At 28.7% G+C, this 24949-nt stretch overlaps 1 protein-coding gene across 3 annotated transcripts; it reads right to left on the bottom strand.

Annotated features, from left to right (window-relative positions):
* Positions 1-665: 665 nt before the first annotated feature.
* Art4 (arginine methyltransferase 4) lies at positions 666-21067 on the bottom strand. Of its 3 annotated transcripts, XM_014420085.3 has the most exons (12): positions 20830-21066; positions 19971-20105; positions 19783-19886; positions 16522-16737; positions 15715-15892; positions 14946-15036; positions 12291-12463; positions 10432-10654; positions 7287-7477; positions 5861-5956; positions 5579-5715; positions 666-916 (listed from the first exon to the last, which is right to left on the bottom strand). In XM_014420085.3, exons 1-12 carry the CDS (start codon positions 20960-20962, stop codon positions 800-802), a joined length of 1794 nt encoding a protein of 597 aa, XP_014275571.1. In that variant the 5' UTR covers positions 20963-21066; the 3' UTR covers positions 666-799. The 3 variants fall into 3 exon arrangements, with proteins under 3 accessions (XP_014275571.1, XP_014275572.1, XP_066902676.1); XM_014420086.3 differs by lacking the exon at positions 5861-5956; XM_067046575.1 differs by lacking the exons at positions 5579-5715; positions 5861-5956 and having other exon boundaries at positions 802-916; positions 20830-21067.
* Positions 21068-24949: the final 3882 nt, after the last annotated feature.

Genomic DNA, 24949 nt, shown 5'->3' with positions numbered 1-24949 from the left:
AGTAAAAAAAAAATTATAAAAGATTGGCCACCCTAATTGCTCACATACATTTCAATCAATAATTAATAGTCTTATTAAATGGCATGTACATTTTATGCCCCAAAATTTTCTATCACAGATTTATATCTTACCAGACTTACTTATGATTTCATAGAACATCAGGAATTATGAATAATGAACAGTTAAATTAACTGTTTGCATTTGTTTCTTTTTTTCTCTCTCTCTTACTAGTAATAATAAACTACATACAGGAAGCAAGCTCATTAAATTTTACTATCATTACTGATCAGGATATAAAAAGATGGTAAATCCTTAATAAAAAAAAAAAAAAAAAAAAAAAAAAAGAACAAAAAAAGAGAGAAAAAAAAGGAAATAAATGTAAGTTGAGCGTAAGATGAAATAATACACAAGCAGAGTGAAAAGCAATAAAACAGTTTACACACATAATGAACTTCATGTCATCAATAAGTAAAAAGACTAAAAACATATTTACACATTAAACACTAAGGCAAAACTAGATTGCCAATCGTTGTTCTTTCCCCATAATCAAATGGGACAAACAGTTCATAATACGCAGAAAAACATAACAATGTATGTAAACGTAAACATAAATAAAATTGATTTTGTATTATAAATTAAAACAATCACAATTGAATAATGTCATTTAAAATTCATAATGTAAACTATAATGTTCTTTGTAGTCAGCTCTCTGGTATCCCAGGACCAAAAAATAACTATTATTGCTTATAAAAGCAGTTAGAATGGATGTTTGGCCACTTAGCTTGTCATTAATTTTATTTCATTGTCTATAGCCATGAACACTTAATACATTGTTGGCAGGTGCGACATAATCACCAATCATCAAGCTATTATTCACTGGAAAATGTGAAGAACTGGCTATCATAAGCTGGCTAGCCTGAAAAGAAAGAAAATTACTGCTTAAACCATTAATATAATACATTGTAGTGAGTAAATAGTTAAATTGAGCACAAAAAACATATTCCATACGTGTGAAAACATAAAATACTTCATGAATTTTGTTTGATAACAGTGTAGTTATTCTTTTTAGTTGGTATACCAAACTGTGGGGACTAATGACTTTATGGAATAATGTATAGGGTGTTTTTTTAAGCCCGATAGAACTTGAAATTGTAAAAAATAACACAAAAAATTAAATTGTAATCAAAATTTTTTTTTTATTCGAAAGATCAATACGTGACATTAACATTTGAAAATGATTTCGGGCATATGGGCACCGCGGCTGTTCTTGACGAAGCGCATTCTGTAAAATTGTGTTCAGCGATGAGGCGCATTTTTGGCTTAATGGGTTTGTTAATAAGCAAAATTGCCGCATATGGTCGTGCGATTTGACACCTCTCGATTATTTCCTGTGGGGCTACGTGAAGTCACTGGTTTATGCTGATAAACCAGCAACAATTGACGCCTTGGAGGCCAGCATTGTTCGTGTTATTCGTGACATACGGCCAGCAGTGCTCGAAAAAGTGGCCCAAAATTGGACGTCCAGAATGCGCTTCGTCAAGAACAGCCGCGGTGCCCATATGCCCGAAATCATTTTCAAATGTTAATGTCACGTATTGATCTTTCGAATAAAAAAAAAATTTTGATTACAATTTAATTTTTTGTGTTATTTTTTACAATTTCAAGTTCTATCGGGCTTAAAAAAACACCCTATATTACCGAATGACTATAGTCCTTCCCCCTTTATTTAGAAAACTACACAACGCCTCCTCATGGTCATAGTTATATTATTTCAATATTTAATATATTTTCTTTCTTTATAATGGAAACATCAGTGTGCAATTGAGGTTTTAGAATCAGATGGTGTGTCCTATTATTAAAGTCAAGTTTTAGAGATTATTTCAGCACAGAGATGTAAAATAGAGCATCACTAATATTGTCTGTATAAGACATGCAACAGATAGGCTGATGAAAGCCATTATACAAAGAAACAACAAGAGAACAAAGAAAATAAAATCCCAACAGCAAGATGGGCAGTTTCAATGAGATTGCAGCATATAACCATATTTATTGGTATTATTTATGAAAAGAGCGTTCTACAATGATAAAATTACCTTTGTTCTTTAAATCAATCTACTTGATGGAGAAATTATGACTTAGGCTACTATTATGAAACAGTAAGGTTTCAAATTGAAAACATATAACAGAAAATTTATTATTAAGTGTTTTTTTTGTTGTATTTTTAAAACTTATCTATTATATATCAATAATTAGTAAACATGGGTAGATCAATCTACCAACTTCCTATGTCAACTCTTTCATTGAATCTAGTTTAGTTCCATCACCTTGGTACCACAGGCTAACAATACATTGTTAACATATATGACAATCATCCATCCAAGTTCAGATTAAGGTTTATTAACGACACCTAATATTACAGAAACTACTCTAAATCAAACTTAAATTATTCGATTCAATTACCTACTACAGGCATTATTTAGAATGTAACAAAATTGGACTTTCAAACCACTTACAATTAGGCCAGAGAAAAACCAGCATTACCGATGAGTTAACAATGATCCATGCTTTTAGCAGTAAAAACAGATTAAATAGAAAGTAAGTTTAGTTAAGAGGGTGTTATTGCAAAGGAAAACATTAATTCCTCAAAAGAGCATGCAAAAGTTATAGATATTAGGGAAAAAAATAAATTGAAAACATTGAGTGTCATAAAGTAAATACATACAGGGTCTTTGTATGTATAGCACAGATCACGACTTTGTTACAGTAAAGTCTTGAGTAACTTAACATTAATTAACTGAGCTACCATATTATCTGAATCTAAATTAAGAATTCCAAGATGTCAATTGAGTGGTAATCAGATTGAGAGCCAAAAGCTTTACTACCAGGCTTACAGTCCAGACAATGGGGCCCGAAAAGGGGTTAACCAGAAAACTTTTTATACTTTGCACTGCCATATTTTTGAGGAAGCTGAACATGAATTTGAGATTTAGCACCTCTATTTTTTTCCTGAACTAAAAAAAACAACAACCTAAAAGTCATTATCTATTTAACATTTTAAATATAATCTGTTTTTTTTTTCTGACATAACATAAAACCATGTATTAAAAAAAAAAAAAAGATCGATAATAAATTATACAAGAGAAAATTCACAAAATTTTAGTAGTTAGTAAATTTTTCTGCTTGGGGCACTGTTAAGGAGAATCTGCTTGAATGTAATCCAATGAGGTCCATTCGAATAGGGGCAATTAAGGGATCACAGTGAAATGTTTTACAAAAGTTTTAAAAATTTGTTCATTTTTAGGGGACCGTAACTAAATCCTGTGTAAAAAAGATTTTAAATGACACCTAGATCTCTTATTACAAAAATATTAACATAATTCCAAATCTCTACAAGAGGAAGTAGGCACTCAATGCTGCCAGAATCCAAAGGCACTTTACCAAATTTCTGTAACTTTTTTTGGTATCAGTTCAAGTGACCCTAAGATACACTACTGATTACAAATTTTTTTACTAATCTTTTTTTTCCAGAAGTATGAAAAAAAAACTTTCTTTTATAATTTATGTAAATTTGAGGTGGTGAAGTTGAAATTTGTATTCAGTACCCTAAAAAATATGGATGAATAAATTTTGTGAACTTCTGAAAATATTCCACAGATTCCTTTCTGGTTCCAAATAGACTGAACCACATTAGATTAAGAGATGGTCATAAATGATGACCAGAGAGAAAAAAAAAAAGTAAGTTATGAACAACAAAACAAATGAAGGGAATGTACTCAAGTTAATTTAGTACATTAGTAGGTTATTTAAAAAACAAAAGGCTTTCACGCTTAAATAGAAAAGAAAGTTATTCCACAAAAAAAAAAAAATTAACAATATTATTTTTAATTATAAAAACTCCTGTTAGCTTCAATATATTTCTTGCAATTTTGATATAATCAACCGATACAATTAGAGAATAAAAAGAAATACCTATTGGTATATCCTTATTGGATTATTCTGAATGATGTTCAAAATGGTCAATATTTATAATATATTCTAAACTAATCTGGAATTATATTATAAAAGGGATAACATATTTTCATATGAATTCGGCTTCATTTGTGAGTAGTTTACACCTTTTAGTAAGGTAGATAAATTGAGGGGAAAGAATCTGCAACACGGATTTCTATGTTTAATAGAAACATAGAAACAGTTGGAGGATCAATTATAGTAACTATCGAGGAATTACCAATATGTTATGCTAATTCTACTAAACCAAACTATGGAATCAGCAAAGGAAATTATCGTATATTATTACCATAGGTTCAGACAGAACTGATCAAGTTCAACTAAATATGTTTTCCTTAAACAACTATTTCAAAAGAAACTAGAATAAATCAATGTTACACTAATTTTAAAAAGGTTTAAATTGCTAATATAGTAAGCCATATAATTTTTGATAGAATAGGGAATACCAAGGTACAAGCTTGAAACTTCTACAAACTGACAAATTGAATTCAGGGAAACTTAAAAGTCCATTTAGTTTTAAAACATTTATTTATTTTTCCCAGTTTTATTTAATTGATCATTGAAATACATAATTAGAAAGGTAATTCATACCAGAAAAAAGTTTAACTTTGGGCAATAAAATATTCATTCTTGGTTATGCTGATGAGGTGGAATTAATAAGTGAAGATGCTGAAACTATTAGATTGAAAACAAAGAGGGTAATGGATGCTGGTAAAAAATTAAGTCTCTAAATAAATATAGATAAAACAAAATTTGAGGTCAGCAGGAAGAAAATAAAGTGATGAAGAGAATATAGATGATAGAAGGTATAGGTTGGAACGCATAAAGAAGCTTAAGAATATAGGTTCTTCATTATCTATTAGAAACAGAATTTAAGAGGAAGTAAAAACAAGGTTCAAGGAGTGACGTTGTTATTATTTAATCTTGAAATTACTCATTGACAACTTGTTACAGCTGTCCAGAAACCTAGAAGTAAGAATTTAAATGGCAACACTACCTATAGTTTTCTAAAGATGCAAAACATGGTTGCTTATATTAAGAACAAAGCCTAAAGGCTTAAACATAAAGTGTTCCTTAAATATCTGGCCCAAATAGAAACAAGTCAATTAGGGAACATTGACAGCTACACAACACAGGATTATGTGATGACACAAGTTTAAATATTATTGACCTGCATACTGAATAAATCACAAAAAAGGTTAACAGTGCTTAACTGATGGGTAGACAAAGATATATATACAGAAGAATTATATATTAGGCCTGATCTAATAAATATGGGTTTTGAGGAGGTTCAGTAGAGGAAGTACGTAGCCAATGATCGCTATTGGTATTGTCTTCAAATCTTTAAATGCAAAATTTTTGTTATAACTACGAGTAAGGATAAAAATGCAACTAGAAAAACTAACCCCACGTCTCAGCACCATCAACTTCTTGAAGAGTGAATAGTGTATATTTAAGGGACATCTACTTATAGACTCAAATGAAAAATAACACAGACATAAAAACCTACTAATATATATCTCTATGAAAGATAAAAAAAAAAAATTATGAGGGTATAATAAATACATACGGTAGCAGGACCAAACATTGTAGGTGTTATAACCCCAGCAGCATTCATACCAGGAACTGTCTGTGAACTTTGACAAAAGCCCCCACGTTGTCTGCCAGTACTACTTATTGAACCAGGATGGATATTAGGTTGAGAAACTAAAATGAAGTAAATAGTTATATAATTCACTAACCATAATATTGAATTAAAATAAATTTAAACATAAAAATAAAGGTTTACACTTGTATATTTGTGTTTATACCTATATATAACAATATATATTATGACTTTGCTAATGCTCACCAAGGCCAATTAAGTTTGCAGCATTTTGATTAGCAGAAACTTCTAATGAAACCTCTCCCAGTCCATTAACAGATATGCCGTTAACCATATTAACAGCTGAAAATTATAGTAATGTAGTCAGTCAATTCTGGGTAATAATAATAAAATTTTTGGGAGGTCTTAATTCTTTATACTATCATATCATCAGATTTCTTATTTTAAATAACAGGCCCTCAAAAACAAATAAATAAATAAAAGAAATAAATAGGCAATGCCAGTATTAATCAATAAGAGAAAAAATTACCTATTTTGTTATAAGCAGTGTCAAAATGGAAACATTAGAACAAATTCAAAGAAAAGAAAGAAAGGATGAGGAAAAACGAAAAACAAATAACAATGCACAGCTTGGGGTTAAAGAATATTGAAAAGTATGAAGAGCTACTCATCACTAACTATGGTATTAAATTATGCAAACGTGAAGTCTAAAATAGCTGGAAACACTGAAAGAACTAGAAATAATAAAAAGCCAAATCGAATTGAGACAAAAAATAAAATTAATCAAATCCGAGCTAGGAATACATTAAATCTTAATGCAACTCTTGCCTGAATTCAGTTAACCATTCAGCTATTTAAGCAGAACTCAAATGATTCTTCTTAACTTTTTGAACACAAATTGGTAGCCAGGATCTATTATTGGATGGAAAAGCTTAAGCTATAAAGAACTTTTATAATCAAATAAAGTAATACCTTGGAAAAGGAAAAAAAATGTGATCCACCATTTTAAGACAAAAAAAAAACAGGAACTTAATTAAATAATAATTTAAAAGAGAGGCTTTGATTTAATTAAGCCGAACAAAGCAAGGTTTTATCATCAGTCATATGAACAGTAGTGAAAATGGGAGGAAAAAAAGTATTTATTAGAAATATTGTTTGTTATTCAAGGATTTTACCAGCATAAAGATTAAACAAACCAATGTCATTAAAGAAATGTAAATTAAGATAAACATGTAAAACAGATTCCGAGCAAAACATTTAAAACACAAAGAAACAGTTTTAAAATAGTTGAGAAGTAATATCCTGGTCACTTAAGTAAACAAACATTCAAATCAACACCAATATGTGACAAAATATTCATCAGACATTGTTCTGACTAACTACCATTTTTTCCAGCATTGTATATAGCATCAGTATAAAAGTGTGAAATGTTAGGATGAAAAAAAAAATTAAAGTAAATAAATAAAATAATAAGAAAAGAAGAAAAGTTATTTCAACACTAATTATTCAAAATGCCCTAAACCCTACAAATATATAAGTGTTCGCAATTCACACATTTAAAATGAAATGACCCAAAACCATAACCTCAACTATAACAGAAATAATTTATGAATAATAAAATTTATACTTTAGTTATTGGTGATTTTAAATTTAACAAGAAGGATAGAACTACCTTGTCTAGCTCCCTGAGCATCTAGTTGACTCCAATATGCTTCACTAGGAGATGTTGTATTGGTACCTGGAGGGGGAACAACTGGTTGTCCCGTGTAGCGAAAATATGGATTTTTCAGATCTAAGGTATTAATAGACCGAGCTCCTTCAACACCTTCAATTGACAAATCAATGGTAACATCATAGCTCTGCCTATATGAAAAACACACAAAAAAATCACAATTTTTAAAACAGATGATTATAACCCTAAATTAATTTAGAAACTCAATACATGAATAATTATCATAAAAACAATCACCACACAATTGTATGTTAAATTTCAGTTATAACTTATAGCTTTTTAATAATAAGCTGACTTTTTATTTTTATACTTTTAATTTGTTGGTTCTCAGGAATTTCTCAGTTTTTAATGACAGTAGACAGGAAGTAAAAGTGCTAACAATGTAGTTCATTAAATAAAAATTGGGAAATGTATGATGACATAACATTAGGTTTTTCCATTTTTGCTCTTCAGCATTTCATTATACCATGAAACACAATTTGCCATCTGAGCTTCAGTCAAACTGGAGGCACCCAAAGAGTACAAAGCTTCTTGACATAAAGATGATCAAGCATAATGCTATGAACTGCTGGTGCATTAATGCCTAAGGACTCATCTATCTGGTGCTAGGTCACTCCCAAGTCTGCCTCTAATAATTTCCGAACATCATTAATGTTTTTTTGGTCACCGATTAAGCTGGACAACCTGATCTTGGAGATCCCTCAAGATCAAAATTTCCTCTTTTTAAACCCTGTAACCACCTGAATATCTTATGGTCAATCCTCTCCAAGCACATGCAGCATTCCCTCGAGACACATATCCACACTTTGCTAATGTACAAAGTTATATATGTATATATAGTTGACCGAAAAAATTTATATATAAGAAGTTGGTCAGGGTTGCGGTCAAAAGAGAAACAAAAATAGTTTACAACTATTTATTTTCCGACGTTTCACCCCACTTTGCAGGGATTCATCAGGGCTAAAAAGATACAAAAAAAAAAAACTGAGAATATTACAACAATAAGACACAATAAGGCAATTTAAGCTAGGATAAATATTATGTAAAAATAAAGTTAAAAGAAATTACATATAAATAAAAGGAAGGAAGACGTAAATTTATTTATATTATATTTAGTTATAGTTATTTTATATCAATACCATTTTATGTCTTCCTTCCTTTTATTTATATGTAATTTCTTATCACTATATTTTTACATAATATTTATCCTAGCTTAAATTGCCTTATTGTTGTAATATTCTCAGTTTTTTTTGGTATCTTTTTAGCCCTGATGAAGCCCTGCAAAGTGGGGCAAAACGTCAGAAAATAAATAGTTGTAAACTATTTTTGTTTCTCTTTTGACCGCAACCCTGACCATCTTCTTATATGTACAAAGTTATAGTTTAAAATGGCTCTTAATTCAACTTTAAACCAGGAGGACATCTTTCACATGCCATACACTAAGAAGGGAAACGACCCAAGCCCAGTGAGTCTAGGTTAGGTCCACACAAGCCAATCCTTTCCTTCCTTGCGTGATGTATTCACTCATATTCTAAAGCATTCCTAGTGCCCTTTGTATTAGTAGAGATATAGCTATTAGTTTATGGTAACTAGCATTTGGGGTTAACTTTTAAGGTTAAATGACACTAAATTTACAAATATATTAAATTTAATAGATCTACTTTTCATTACAAAGGGTTTTTTTTTTTTAAATTATTTATTTATTGTAATTTACAACTGTACAAAATAATACAATAGGTAAATATGTAGTATGTTTCATATACACTTGAAAATCTTGGGAAGGAACCACCCATTGGTGGTACTTCAAACATTAATTTAAACTAGAAGGTCTCGTGGGATTACAAAGGGTAATGTTAAAGTTAAGAAAGAAGTTTTAAATATTTGTAGAGATATAAAAACTAGTTCATACCATTTAGCATCTGGGTGTTAAATGCTTAAGTTAAGTACAATTAAATTTATAATTACAATAAATCTAATGATCTCATTACTTCTGATCATAACATTTTAGTTTAATTACTATAAGTATATATTAAAGATAGCACATTTTATGTTTAACTCTAGTATATTTTCAATGTCAATACCCAATAACATTACAATAAGCCAAGTCACATTCACATTCAAGTTCAAATTGATTTAAGTATAAAATGTTACCAGCTGGAAAACTAAAAAAGGTTAAAATAAAAATTAATTTTATTTAAAGAAAAAAAAAAAAGAATACAAAATAATCCTATCTGTCCTTTAGGAAGAATGTTCCTCCTACACATCTTCTGAAATATACTGGAGGGGTTGTAAGCACATTTGTCCATAAATAATGAAATTTCTATAACTCGACACTAGTTCCATGCTGTACCATCCATACATTATGTCCAATGCATGTTATAATTTTCATATACAAAGAGATCCTAGCATTTGGGTGAGTGAACATAAAGAAATAATATTAATATATTTTCAAAAGTATTAAGTTTAGTTTGGGTGTGGAAGGAACCGGACTATTGTACCAAGTTTAAGTACAATAGTTTCTTTCTTCTTGTCAACTGTTTTATGCCCAATTTCTCATATTTTGGCAGAAAATGCCTTTCAATTAGCCGAAATGGTAAACCCTCAGATTTTCTATTTCCTCCTCCTGCCATGCTTCTACTTTGCGAATATTTTTGTAAAATGTCTTTCATTAGCACTAAATGAAATTCACAAAATTTTTGTTTGGCAACAGTACAATTTTGATGTAAAATTTATGCATTATATACAACGAAATCTAAAAAAAATCTTTCAGAGATTTTTATAACGGTGGGTGCCCGACCGCTATCTAAGGAAAGAAAATTACTAACGAGTGCTTCTGTATTAATTTTACATGAATGTGACGGCATATTGATCAAAAAAATCCACAAACGCATACATGCACCTATAGTCCACGTTGATGACTAAGGGAAAACAAACATATGCGGCCTTAGTCCACACAGATGACTTCCACCAAATGCATATATGCGTCCATAGTTATGTCCAAGATTATGTTCAAATACAAGATTGATCCAATATTAAGTTAGAAAATATTAGAATATTTTATGTTTCTTTAAACATTGTAACAAACCTCTGATTAGCTTGAAGTGTAACTGTTCCAGTCAACAATTGACCAGCTTTTGCAAATAATGGTGACTCTAATAAACATCTCACTTGATACCAATGTGTCAATGCTTCAGTTGGAGAAGTGGAAAGCCAAACAGTTTGTGATGATCCAGTAAATGCAACATCAAACCAAAAAGCCAACCCATGGACAGTTCCAGTCTCAAGGATGTAAAATTCTAATGGGATCACTACAAAATTAAACATAAGATAAATAGTTTATTTTAAAACAAATATAACCATATAAATACATGATGCAAAACAAAAATAAAATATAGAACATGATCATTATAGTAATAACAACTTCTGTATATAAAAATTAAAATATACGATTAAGTGAGGTCTAAATCTGTAGCACAGCTTAAAGCAATAATAACTTTTTTTAAAAAAACTTATTTCACATCTACACCTATTACTCAATCCATCGAAATGAGCAGATGTGATATCAGTTAATATAATAGGTATATCAAGTATTAGAGAGGTCAGCTTTAATTTAAACAAGAGTTTAGTCAAAAAGATAAAAATACTTTATTTAATAACAAACAATTCTGTCTAAATACATTTCCCTCCCATTTATCTCATATTACTCTTTTCCAGAGACTTAATGCAAATACTCAACTTGATATACAAATTCTATTTAAATTTATGGACTCATCAAATAATTGTTAAAACTTTTGGTACTGACATAGAAAAAAATTATAAAAAAGATATAAATAAATATAAATTTAGAAATAATCAAGAATAAAATAATAGTCATACTAGTAAAGTTAAAAAATAAATAAATAGAATACACACAAAAAAAAAAAAATAATAAAATAAAAATAATATTAAATGTATGCTGTCCAAGGAGTCCAGCCCCTTTTCAGATTTCTTTGAGTATTTCTTGGCAAGAATATGTATTGTGGCCCATGTTTTGAATAATTTATTAGTATTTTCTTGCAGTTGTTGTAAGAAGTGTGAATATGATCTTGTACCATGGGTATGTGTAAGCCATTATGTAATACTTAGTTACTTACATAAAAAGGTAAGTGAGTGATGAACCTTTTTAGATGTCCAGTAAATTTGTAAAGCATAGGTGGACGGACGCCCTTTTTAGTAAGTAAGCATACATTTTAATCTCTGTCTAATTAATTAAGTTAATCATTTGTGTATGAAAGAATACAGAAACATCAAAAGATTGTTTAAGCTTAGAAATTTTCATTCTAATGTGAAGGTGCAAATCATCTTTCAGTATAAGGTGAGTAAAAAGTTATTTGATAATAACATTGTTAACTCAAAAATAATTTAACAACATTAAAAATTGAGCTCATTATCCTTAGTTTAGAATTTTGATCATGTTTAAAATAAATAACTAAATCAGCAACCATGTCATATGAACATCAACAAATTAAAACATATAAATTGTACCAATATGATTAATATATACATAATAAAACGAACTCTGGTCACATAATACATTCCTTACTAATCTAAAACCTAATACAATATTTATGTTTAATAAGAACCAAAACAAAGAACAGTACTGATCTGACAAATGAACAAATTGGTCTTTTTGGCCAGTCCTTGACAGTTACCAAGAAATTGATGTTCAGTTCAAACTAGAGTGAAAGTGTCAAAACTCGTTTAAAGGACTACCATGTGATAATGAAACTGAGATGGAAAACTACCCACACTGCTCTAAATAAGGCACTGAAGGACAGTTTTCATATCAAACCTTGATAAAAACAATATACCTTATGTATCATTTTTTAAATCAGTTCATTAATACTGTGATCCAATAATCTGATACATCTGTTTCATAAACAGATAAATGAATATAATACATACCAATTTTATGGAGATCTGTTTCGTTTGCAACTGTGAAATCAACCGAATGCCTAATACTTTTGGCCATACATATCCTCATGTCAAAAGTGTCAACAATAGGTTGTCTAAAGTATTCTTTAGTAGCTGCATCCCTCATGGAGCTTAAATCAACACCATGGAAACATGTTTGTACCCTGCATAAAAAAAAATATATATATATATATATATATCCTTCACAAATGAAGTTGTGCTGAGAAACAATTTGATTTCCAATAATAATACAATTACTAAGGGTTCAACTCCGGTGAACATTTAAAACTAATAAAAATAAAAAAGGTGTAAACAGAGATCAAGCGACAAAGCATACTTAGTAACAAATGATCTCTACATAGCTAAATTAAAAAATACATACCTACATAATAACAAAATAAAATTCATGAAACCAGAAATTCAAACATTTGCTAGAATTATAAGTTTCATACAAAAGTAAAACATGTTTTTTATGTACATTCAGTAAGACTTCCTATACAGCGAAAAAAGTTCTTACTGAGGGATTGAGTCTTCTATCAACACTTAATACATACTCAAAGTGACAGAATCATTCATGATTTCTTTTTTATTATTAACTTTGAATCAATTTATTTTTAAGAATAATTTACTCAGGCCAGCTATGCTGTCTAAGTCTTTTGCTATTTAATGTAAGTAGTTCTGTGGTATCTTTGTTTATTCTAATCCCTTTAAACTTGATTTCTTTCCACCTATGAAGCTGTGTGATACAATACAGGTGAAAATGCCATTTTTAACTACATAAAACCAGTTACAGTTTAGACCGAGCTGCAAATATTCTTTCAAGCATTAATAGCCCAACTTGAAATCAACATACTAAACCAGGCTTTAAAAATAAATATAAAGAGAATAATAACTTCATACAATAGTGGTTGACAGCCATAAAGATGGGGCAAAGTAACAAAAAAAGTTACTTGAAAAGAGTACAGAAAGATTACACTATGGATATTCATGTTTAATAATTCATATTGTTTTTAAATTAATGGGAATATCCAATTGGAATGAGGAGGGGGCTTTGAACTGAGGGTAAACTACATTAATTATTTCAATTAACATTCTGTAAAGCAATTTTTTTTCCCTTTTCAATTGTGTAAATAATACATTAACTTCACAGTTAGTAAAATCTTCAAGAATTTTCTGAGTATTCATAATTTCAATCTGTTTCTTAGATTCAGGAATGAATGTAAAATTATTTTTGTACCCCACAAATATCATTGTTTATATTTGTATGCTAATTAAAGGATAAAATATTACATCAACATTATAACTCCTTATGCACAGAACAACTGTGTTTTCAATCATTGTTAAAGAAAACTGATCAATGCATTTTTAGTGATGAAAAGTAAACTCGAACAATACATTATTTTGTATATATATGATAAGTTTTTTGTTACGTAAGTGGTAGTGAATTAAAAATCAGTTGCAATAGATAGGTGGTCATTTAACACCAATTGCAAGAACTCGACTGTATAAAGAAATTTAAATAATAATTTACATATTGATACAGACAATATTAGTAAAGTTAGAGAAAAATATTAACAAGATGTCCCAGTTTTTATAACTAACATTTGTTATAATAATAGTACATAGCTCAAAAGAAAATTTATAATGTGGGTTTTTTAAGCTTTTCATTATCTAATTGTATAAATACACTAAGGTTACTACAAATCTATTTACACCATTCAAACAGTAATATATTACCTGTCAATATCTAATTTTAAATAACTTAAAAAGTAGACCAATTTGAAATAAAAATTAAGAACATTTTTGATTATGTAACTTTTGAAAAAAGTTGTACATTTACTAGGATTTTTAAAAACATACAAACAATTTGTCAAGTTTTATAAGAATTCATCAAACTAATGGGCTACACAATGCCAGAAACAGATTTGAGACTGAATTTAATAAGGTTAGATGGTGATCAAATATTAGGAAATATAGTTGAAATGGTTCCTTACGGCTCGTTTAACATGGTTTATCACAGCTGACTTTAGTTATAATATATCTATATCAATGCAAGATCCATCACTTTATTAGAAATTTGACAAGTTGTAGATATGTTTTAAAAAACAATCCAGCAAAAACTGACTTTCTGAACTGAAGTTCTTATTAATTCCAATTTTTGGATTTTATGATTTCTGAACTAAAACTGACACATTTAATGAATCTGAAAATTTGAAACAAGACTGTTATGCAGATAATCAAATGGTTTTATCAGAATTCACCAGTTTCAGTGTTTCTGAAATTATTAGTATTCTTGTACTCTAAGGCAGTAACAAATGTTAAGACTATTAACCTTCCTAAATTATTTATAGATAGATAGACAATTTACCTACTTATTTCAAGGGAAAACAATATCATGAAAAAAGATTTTTTGAAAATAACCTTGAAAAAATATTTGGCCTAAAGGAAAACAGCTCTGCAGAAGAATTGGAACAGCTACAAGATGCAGTAAACGTAAATAAGAAGTAATAGCACCAAACAGATTACTATTTAAGTACGAATGTTTCTCAGAATTTAGCTATTAAGAATCAAGAGACCCTTAATACACGTTATTAATATTTTCCCTTTTTTAAACAAAAAATAACAATAATCTGACCAAGAACATACCAGAAACTAGCTTTACTCGTTTGTTCCATGAAGAGAGCATCATCCATAAATGGAGCAATGTGTAAATCGCCTTTGCTAGGAAACATGACTCCTAAAATACATCAAATAAATAAACTATATATACATATATATATATAAAAGTATGAATTAAATATTTATAATTTCCCATTAAATAAAATCCTTAGAATTACAAAAAAGTAACTAAACTATAAAATATTTTGAATGTAGGTAACGCAAGACTTTAGTAGTCATTTTCAGAAATGTCATTGTCAATTTTCCTACAACTACAATCAAATGAAGCCTTAAATTGGCTATATTTGGTTTTCTTTCATAGAAACTCTATAAGTGATTTGTCCACAACAGTGAGAGTAAACTCATTTTTATAATATTATCATATTACTGATATAACAACTTAATAATATAGGAACAAGTAGGAGTTTTTGTTTTATTCAGATAAATTTTATTTATTTTATACTTTAATGGTGTAATTAAGGTAGAGCACATAAACCTCTTTGCCTTAAAGAAAATAGAATTACTTTTTTTATAGTTTTTAGAAAATTTAACACTTTATAGCTAAAAATAAAAAAAATCTATAAACATAATGTATCCACGTAAAATAACTTAAGCCAAAAGAACCACATTTAAATGACTTAAGTAATTTTAATAATACATTGCTTACATGAATCTATACATTTTACAAAGATTTAAAGAACTTATATCAGTTAAATAAAATAATGAACATTAAAATTTAGAAATGCACAATACATACCACCAGGTTTTAGCCACTTTTTCGCATGAAGATAGGTTTCTAGCATTCTTTCATTATACAGCATATATCCCATAGGTTCTGATATAATAACATCCACCATTTCTGGTAGTTCTATTTCCTCAATCTTCCCAGCAATAACCTTGATTTTATCATGCACATTATTTGCAGCAACTAGAGTCTTAAATAAAAGAGAAATATGTTACATATGACAGAAGGAACGGCAAATGAAATTTAAGAACATTAAACTAATTAATTTTGAAATATAACTAACATTATATATTTAACTAAACCTACGAGAATATTAAGCTTCTAAAGAATATTAAAAGTAAACAAATCAACTATCATTTATTAATTGATAAGTGAAAAATTAACACTTAATATCAATAGATACTAACCGCATTGACAGCATTTTAAGGGTACCTCTTTTACTGTACTTACTCTAAGATCTCAAAATTCTTCTTTTATATACAAAGCTAATAGGAATTAACTGTATAATTAATAGAATATAGTAAATAAAACTGTTATAGTTAGTGGTTCTGCGCCGAATGCCACTTCTATTGCATGCAATTTTAAAAATGAATATAATTAACCTAGGCATAAAAGTCATTTGAATATCCATAAGATATAGTTATGAAAATATATTTTTGAAAATTAAGAAAACTTAATTACTATTAAATAACAAGGTATTTTATCATATAACTAGGTTTCCTAAATATGAAGTAAATTAGTCTTAAACTATTTTCTACATTATTTTAATACAGGCTGTAAATTCATAAATTATAACCTTATCTCATAAATTAAAATTACCTCAGCATGCTGAGCCATTGAACTAGCTTCAACAGCATAAACTCTTCGAGCTCCTGCTTGGACAGCAAAAAAAGATAGGATTCCACTTCCAGCACCGACATCAAGAACAACTTTGTCCCGAAAATCTTCACTATTTGTTAGAACTGCTCTTTGATACGTACTAGTACGTACATAATCTTGCAACATATTTTGTTGTTGTGATAAATATCCATAAAACTAAAACAAAAACACCATTACATCTCATAACTCTCAGAAAAAAGGTAAATACCTGAAAGAAAATTAAATAACCTATCTATGGCAATAATAAACAGTAAAGGATAAATTGAAATCTGAAAACAATGTCCATTAGGCAGTTCACAACTAAATTTTTAATGCTGCTTAAGGTGGACTTCCTATCAGTTAAGATGACAGGTTTTTACCACATCACAGGAGATGAACAGAATCATTTTTTTTTATTTTTTAATATTAAAGAACTATGGTGAAGCCAAAGAAATTAAGAATTAGCTGATTACATCAAGAGATACTTGAAAATGGAGTTAATAAACACAGCGGAGGAACTGAACTACGAATGAACAGTCTTTTAAAAAAAAAAAAATGCTGAACATTTGGTTGAACGGTACATGAAGTAGCTTCTATTCAGATGGATGATGAAAGTGAAATGCAAGTCTAATAATCTCCATGGAGGAGAACAAAACCTAGGTTATTTCCTTATTGAAAAATAACTTATTCAAATTTGAAAGAACAAAAAAATATATTCTTCTAAAGTGACTATTACTACTGTAATTTACAACAATGATGATAATTGAAATTAATAATTTCAAATGAAATTGGATATTTTGAAAAGAAATTATCTATTCATAACGGACTATTGGAATGGTAATAATGAACATTAATATGGTAATCAAGCTAAGGCTGTCTTTAGCCTAATGGAGGTCCATAAAATTATTTTCTGAACAACTTTGAATTATTAACAGAAATAATCTTATTTATTAATAATAAATAAAACAATGAATAAATTTTTATGGAAACAATGCTGATTTATTAATGGTTCATAAATAAATAATTTTATCTATAACTAATTTTTGTCCAGCTCTAAGTTAAAATAATTATTTAATTTAGCACTGAGTTGAAACAAACATTGAAAAAAAAAGTTAAATATTTATGAGGTCTTGATTTTAAATTGGGAAAATAGTGAATTACTTCTTCAAAGTCTATTTCTTTAATTACATTTCTTCTTATAGAAATCAGAGATTAACTGCTCAAATTATCTTAATGTAATTGTACCATTTAATTCATTACAATTTACTGATCACAGGAGTTAAGGGGCCCAACAGAACACAAGCCCTGAACCAATGATAAGTGGGTCTTTGGAGCAAAGGCACTAGGCTATGGTGCCAGAACTATAAACAGGAAAAATATGACCAATACAATTTTAAATAATAGAAAATAAAGAAGAAAACAACTGGAATAATAGACGAAACATAACTTCTTTTATATCCACCTCCTAACTGATAAGCCTGGGAATATATTAATAAACAATAAAACAAATAAAAGAGTTAATGTATTAAAATTAATTATAAATGTTGGAAGTTGTTTAGTTACAAAAAACAGGAAATACTAAAAGGTATGTGAATGGTATAACTAATATATCTTAATATTACATCTGAGTTGTAACAGCTGAGAAAAGGATTCATATGTTAAAGGAAAAACAAAAGCTTAAGGTTTTCAAAAATAAGGTATTAAAAGGAAGATTTCATCTAGAGAAAGATGATTCTACAGGAGAACTCATAAAGTGGGTGATATAAATGGTATACATGATATACCAAATATAGTAAATGTAAATGGTTAAATAAAATAATAACATCGTGATGGATACAATGAGTATGATAAGTTTCTTACTTGAATTATGAACAAATTAAAAAAAAAAAAACTAATCAGTAATCGATTGATGAGTAAAGATCCAAGAGTAAACCAAGACCAAGCTGAGAGGACTCTTAATAGATTTGAGGTAGGAGATGCAAATTTCAGCAGTATGTTAGAGGAGGTTGGCAAGTAGGCAATAATCATTTGTTATGCTGAATTGAACCCTCAGGTTTGCAGCGTTTAAGCAATATTACATACAAATAAAGAATTAACTTTTCAAATGTCAAAAATTATATTAATTTACTTCAATAATATGGTAATTTCTTTTATTTAATTATTTAGTTAGTGGCAGACCCACGGAATAAGCCTAAATTTTCTTACTTTGACTAGAATAGGTTTGAGTACAACAGGATAACCCATCCTTCCAGCCATAGTTGGAGTACGAAGGATATTTAAACACAATAAAGAATAAGAAACTTCTAAATTTTCAAAAAACTGAACTAAAATACCTTATCCTTCATTTGACACTATTTATACAGGTGTTTAATCTTAGTGAAGTTTTATTTTATTGATGCAGTTTCCAACTTAAAAAGTAAAGAAACACTTAATTTTTTGATGTTAAAAGTTTCACTATCAATAAATTAAAATAAAGAATAAAGTTATAATAATGGATTAATCCAAGTAAATTTGACACTAAGATAAAACAAATATAACAAAATAAACTAACAAATATATAACCATTCTCTGATAAAATAAATAAAAATAATCAACTTTACTAACAAATTTATAAACATGCAATAAGTTCCTTATCAAATTGAAATGAAAACAATAAGCAGCTGGATTTGAGAAGAGTGAAAAAAATTTGAAAATTATTAGAATAATAATTTAAAAGCACAATGTTTTGTGGGGAAAAAAAGCAATACAAAAATTATGAAAAATAATACTTGTTTTTAACACAAGGTCAAGGACAGTCAAGTAAAGACTATAATTGGATTTCCTAAAGGCAAAAAATCCCTTCCATTTTATTACTTAAAGTATAAAAATAATTGAATTACAAAAAATCTAATATCAAGATATTAAAATCCATGGATAATTATAAATTAGGTTTAGTTTTGTTATATGGTTGATCAATATGGACATAATCATACTGTGTATTAAAAAAACCAAAAGAAAAAACAGTTAGCTTGTAAAAGCAGAAATAAAAACCTAATATTCCTAGTTATAACAAAAGTATAATTGTTATGTAAACAATATCCAATAAACAATGTCGATCATTTATATTAAACCAAACAAAGAACTTATAAACAATTTACTTTAATATGTATACAATATCTGATGTTATGCAATAATGTAACTAACTTAATTCTTTAACTATACTCAATCAAAAATGAAACTAACCTGAAAATATTGAATGGCAGAAGAATCATCAGTTCTCTCTGAAAATACTGAAGTTCCTTTGCCATACTTTACTTCATTAACAATACTATGGAACTTTTTCATTTCTGCACATGAAATACAAAAATATTAATTGTAATTAAAAATATTTTAATAAAAACAAGCACATGTTCACTGTAAATGTTTCTTACCATTTTCATCTTTAAATCTTAGTAATGTACTTTCTCCATCAATAGTAATAATATAACAATCTTTACCAATTCTGGAGCATTCAGAAAATCTATGAATGGGAAATTCAACTAAAAGATTGTCCCCAGGCAGGTCAACTAAAACAAATAATGTTATTAAAAACAAATAATTACTCCATATAACTAATTAAAAAAAATAAAAAAGGTAACTTGAGTATGATTAAACACTTTATAATAAAGCTTAAATAACGAGCATTTATCGACTTACAAAATTAATTGTTTTCACATCACTACCATATGATAAATACAAAAGGTTAAATAAAAGACTAAAAAAGATCAAATTTGATGTAAAAAGTAAGGAATTCGCAAAAGATAAAAAAAAAACATAAGATCTATAACAAACCTCACAAGTCTAAGTTTGTAAAATGGTTTCTAAAATTTACAAAACTTTTTAATGTCACAGATATATTGTAATTAAATACAATAAAGATGTGATGACAAATCAATAATCACAATGTTTTCATTAAGTAAAAAGAACCGAATATGAGAGTAACCAAAACAACAAAGAAGGTTTCATTCCCAATGGAATACAATTAACAAATTAACTAATATTCAATGAGGTATTGTTCATTTTAAAAGATATAAGATTTAACAGTGGTATCCAATCTAACAAAGGGCATAAGAAACCCTAAACTACACCGATATCAAAAGAAAATGCTTGTTCACCCGATTGTTTATAACCAACAACGACCCGTACTATCAAATAACGTAATATGATGACTGATCTGATAACTAGACCTAATCTTAGGTATTCTAAAGATAAAAATACTACAAAATGATTGAATAGTAATGAATTACAAACCTCTTTTTAATTTGACGCTGAATCCTTGAGGATCGTAGTCTATACATAATAATACTGCTGTATCAAACTTAGGAATCAATTCACCGTTACGACCTGCTTTAGAAACATATACTGGACTAAATTGAGGTGCCATGCCTTAATATCTTTATAACAAACTGGGAAATTTATAATAGAAAATGGAACAAATGGTTAAACATCTCCACCGCCTAGGACCACCGCTCTCTCAACACAAGCTTTGCTATATTCATGCCAACCTAAATGGTTGAAACTTTTTCATTTACATATACTACATATAATATGAAAAAATGTTTTCAAATCATCTTTTTTGGAGATAATCTAGAATAAATAAATAAATATACAAATTAAATATAAAGACATAAATATTACATCATTTTAAGATGATTCCCGAATTTTTACTTTTTATAGAAAACCGCTTAACAGACATTATTCTAACTACGTTTTAGAAGTAATATTAAAAATGAGTTTACATAATTGAAAAAACGGTATGGATCATCTTGATGATTTTTGATGATGGAACATCTTTATCACAAAAGTAAATAAGAGTGTTCTACAGGACTATTGTGGAGTGAGTAAGAAAGGGGGGGGGTGGCTCATACTGATGCACACCATGTATGTTTCTCTTTCAGAGCAAAACCAAAACCAGCAAACAGTGTATTTAAAAGAGATATCAAATACAGTTAAGGAGAAAAATAATAAAAAAGAAAGGATGGACAGATTATGGAATGTAATAATTAAAAAGAAGAGCGTAACAACATAATGAAAATACATTTATCTTAAATAACCAAAAGATATGTGTATTTTGTGTATTAACCAGTTTTAAATTATAATAATTTAACGGCCATGAAATTATATTCTAAATATCAGTATAAAACATTGGTGCGACCACAACTAAAGAAAAAAATTATCAATAAATTCGAAGGGTTGCTTAAAAAACATTTTATTTGACATTCACTCATTACAATACAACCCGAACTTCTTCTTTTTTGAATAGTATTATAAAATTATAACATTATTAGTATTAGTAATGTCTTAAAAGCTAAATGTGTTCTGGCTCAAAAAGTCATCAGTCTGGAGTTATAGACATAATATTGTTGGTCTATTATGCTCAATTTCTGTGTTTGGTGTTCGTCTATTGGATAAAACTTACTGCTACATATTTGCCAAATTATAGAAAATTCAAGAATGCGCGAGCGTGTGGATGGTTAATTGGATTGGCTGGTACCAATTGGCATGCCTTTGTAGCCGATCTATTGAGTGTCAGTTTTTAGATACAAGCCCAAGAGCACTTGTGCAGCATTCACACGTTTTTCTTCAATTAGCGTTATTTTAGAACTGCCCAAAGATAAATATTTGTGCCCTTCGTGCTTTGATTAATTATAGAATTTCCAAAACCTTCGGGTTCAATAATTAACTTGTTCGAGACAGTATATTTTAACATTCTATCGATTCGATGCAAAGGTATTGTTTCAAATATTGTTTATTAACTTCAGCTGTTTATTTTTTATTTAACATATCACACATATGTATTTATGAAGACATTATATGTCTAGATAATTAAATTAAAAAGTTTCTGATAAAAATTCAAAGACAAAGGTTGAATTTATAGTTTATGTAGAGCTATTTATATGAGTTTTAATCATCTTCAACCTATATTGCTAGTATTTCCGTTTCCTTTCATTTCGCCTATCTTTATCATGTTCCTTTTTATAATAGAAATAGTATATCGAATGTTATAACTCACAAAAGTCACAAGCGTGTGAATACTTGTTGCTTCCTTTACTTAACGAGCATTTGAACAAGTCTGATGTGTGCTGTTATTTTTTAAAATTTTATTCTTGAATATTTTTCTTGTTGTAAGATTAGTTTATATTTATATTTTATAACAATAATATTTAATTTTTTTTTGTACAAATGCTTTATTTTAATTTTATTCATATAAACTTTTTTTTTATTTAGTAAAATTACTTAAATTTATTTTTTATCTTTCTTAAAATTTTGTAAAAAAAAAAAGTGTATCTCTTCATAATTATTTACCACCCGTAATTGGGCATCTTGCCTGTTGGTGGAAATTAGCCATCAAATAAATAAATAGTGATGTAAAAAAAAAAAAAAATGAAAATACAATAATAAGTTATCATAATTTTAAATGTCCAATTTCTTTTCCATATAGATTTTTTAAAATTTGTATGATCCCCTTTTTAGTCATTTCTGACATGCGGGGAGGAAGGGTTATCTACAGGTTATCACCCTATTATAACCATGGTGGAAGTTAAAGTTTTCAATTTGTTGGACCGCCACAGAAATAAAAATCGATCTCATACTAGGCCGGATTCGTACCGGCGCTGCTGCTGTCACAAGACAGCCAAGGTTGGCACTGTAATTTGCTTGGCTACGGACGGTCCTTTTTCCATTTATGTATATATGAGCCGATGAAGACGTGGATAGCTGGATCTCATGAAGTCCAAAAGCAAGGATTCTCACAGCTCTGGCCAATGTGGAGATCGCAAAAGATCCGGCAATGTTTAATCTGTGCTTTTGTAAGCGTGCGAGACTTAAGAAATTAGTTAACAAGTGACATTAGAGCTCTCAATCTTCATAAATAGAAGTCTCAGAAATATATTGAGACTGTGGTGGCCAGAAACTATTTTTCGAGCTTTGCAAGTTAACTAAGCAAGAACCAATCTACAAGCTTCTAAAACTTCGAAAATGGAGATAGTTAGAGCACACCCTTAGAAAATAGCTGATATAGCTCTACAGAGCCTAGAATGGAGCTCATAATGCTAGGGAATGCGGGACGGACGAACTAGAGAAACAAATGGAAAAAAGAAATGGGAAAAGTAAATCAAACGTAGTCCAACATTAAAGAACTTACAAAAGACCGAAAAGGATGGTGGAACTTCATGGCAGCCTTATGTCTTGTATAAGGGATTCCAGGATTATATATAGTTGTAGTGATATTTTACACCTATATTTGAATAAAACATTAAAAATATTAACTGCTATTATGGACATAAATTGGACAGATAATAAAGAAACATGCTATATAGAATAAGATCATTTTTAACCTATTTAAAAGTATTGTTGAAATAAAAAGAAGGTATTATTGTTGTATTGTCTCCAAAATTGGTTGTAGAAAGAAAAATTAAACGTAAGATAGCTTTTTGTAATTTTAAGTTATTAATTATTTACCATTTATAAATAATTTCTTTGTTGACAAGTATTTTTTTTTAATTTGAATGCATTATATAGTTAAGTAACAGTTACATAATCATTTATTATATGATTTGAGCATTTTGTAATTTTTAATTGTGAAGTTGTAGTAGGCCACAGAGCTACAACCTAATTAAATGAATATGATAATAACAAATAATTTGTATCCTGTATTTATAATACATCAACTACTAAAGCTAATAGACCTTCACGATTTACATATGTGATAGAACTCAAACTTATTAAAAGTTAAAGATTATATAATATATAATTTTGAAAATAAAATTATACTCAACTAATGAAAGAAGTAAAAAAAAAAAAAAAAAGACTTTTAATTGTTAGCTACATAAGGCATTGACCAGGACTTTCTAGGAAATTGAGAAGTCGTTTGCTACCTGTTCAACATATCAGAACTAAGTTAGTTATGTGGGAATTCCTCACTTAAGTCATGATAGGCCATTTTGAAAACTTTGTGAAAAGTTTTAAATTTAACGGGAAACACTGGAAGATTATTGATTGACCGTGTGTAAAGATGAAAGGAATATGGTCCGGGTGCGGTCAAGAAAAACTCAAATAGAAATATACTATTTTAATGAGCCAACGTTTCGCCCCACGTTGCAGGGCTTCTTCAGGGCTATTTTGACGGCAGTCAAAACTAAAAAAAAAAAAGAAATTGATTTTTTTTTTTTAGTTTTGACTGCCGTCAAAATAGCCCTGAAGAAGCCCTGCAACGTGGGGCGAAACGTTGGCTCATTAAAATAGTATATTTCTACTATTTGAGTTTTCCATATTCCTTTCACCGTTTTAAATTTAAATGAGTGCATTGCTATTAATTGGAAATTAACTAATTTATTAAAAAAAATAACGAATTTAAATATGGAATAAACAA

Source organism: Halyomorpha halys, unplaced genomic scaffold, assembly GCF_000696795.3.
Source record: "Halyomorpha halys isolate HHAL.00 unplaced genomic scaffold, Hhal_1.1 Scaffold258.1, whole genome shotgun sequence".
In the NCBI taxonomy this organism is placed as follows: Eukaryota; Metazoa; Arthropoda; class Insecta; order Hemiptera; family Pentatomidae; genus Halyomorpha; species Halyomorpha halys.
This window is presented reverse-complemented; position numbering and strand designations above follow the sequence as displayed.

Coding starts and splice junctions, on each gene's coding strand:
- Art4 (XM_014420085.3), bottom strand. CDS start 20,962: ATGGCACCTCAATTTAGTCCAGTATATGTTTCTAAAGCAGGTCGTAAC. Junction 15,037..15,714: donor AAAGTGGCTAAAACCTGGTG/GTATGTATTGTG, acceptor GATGTATTTTAG/GAGTCATGTTTCCTAGCAAA. Junction 12,464..14,945: donor ACGAGTAAAGCTAGTTTCTG/GTATGTTCTTGG, acceptor TTTTTTATGCAG/GGTACAAACATGTTTCCATG.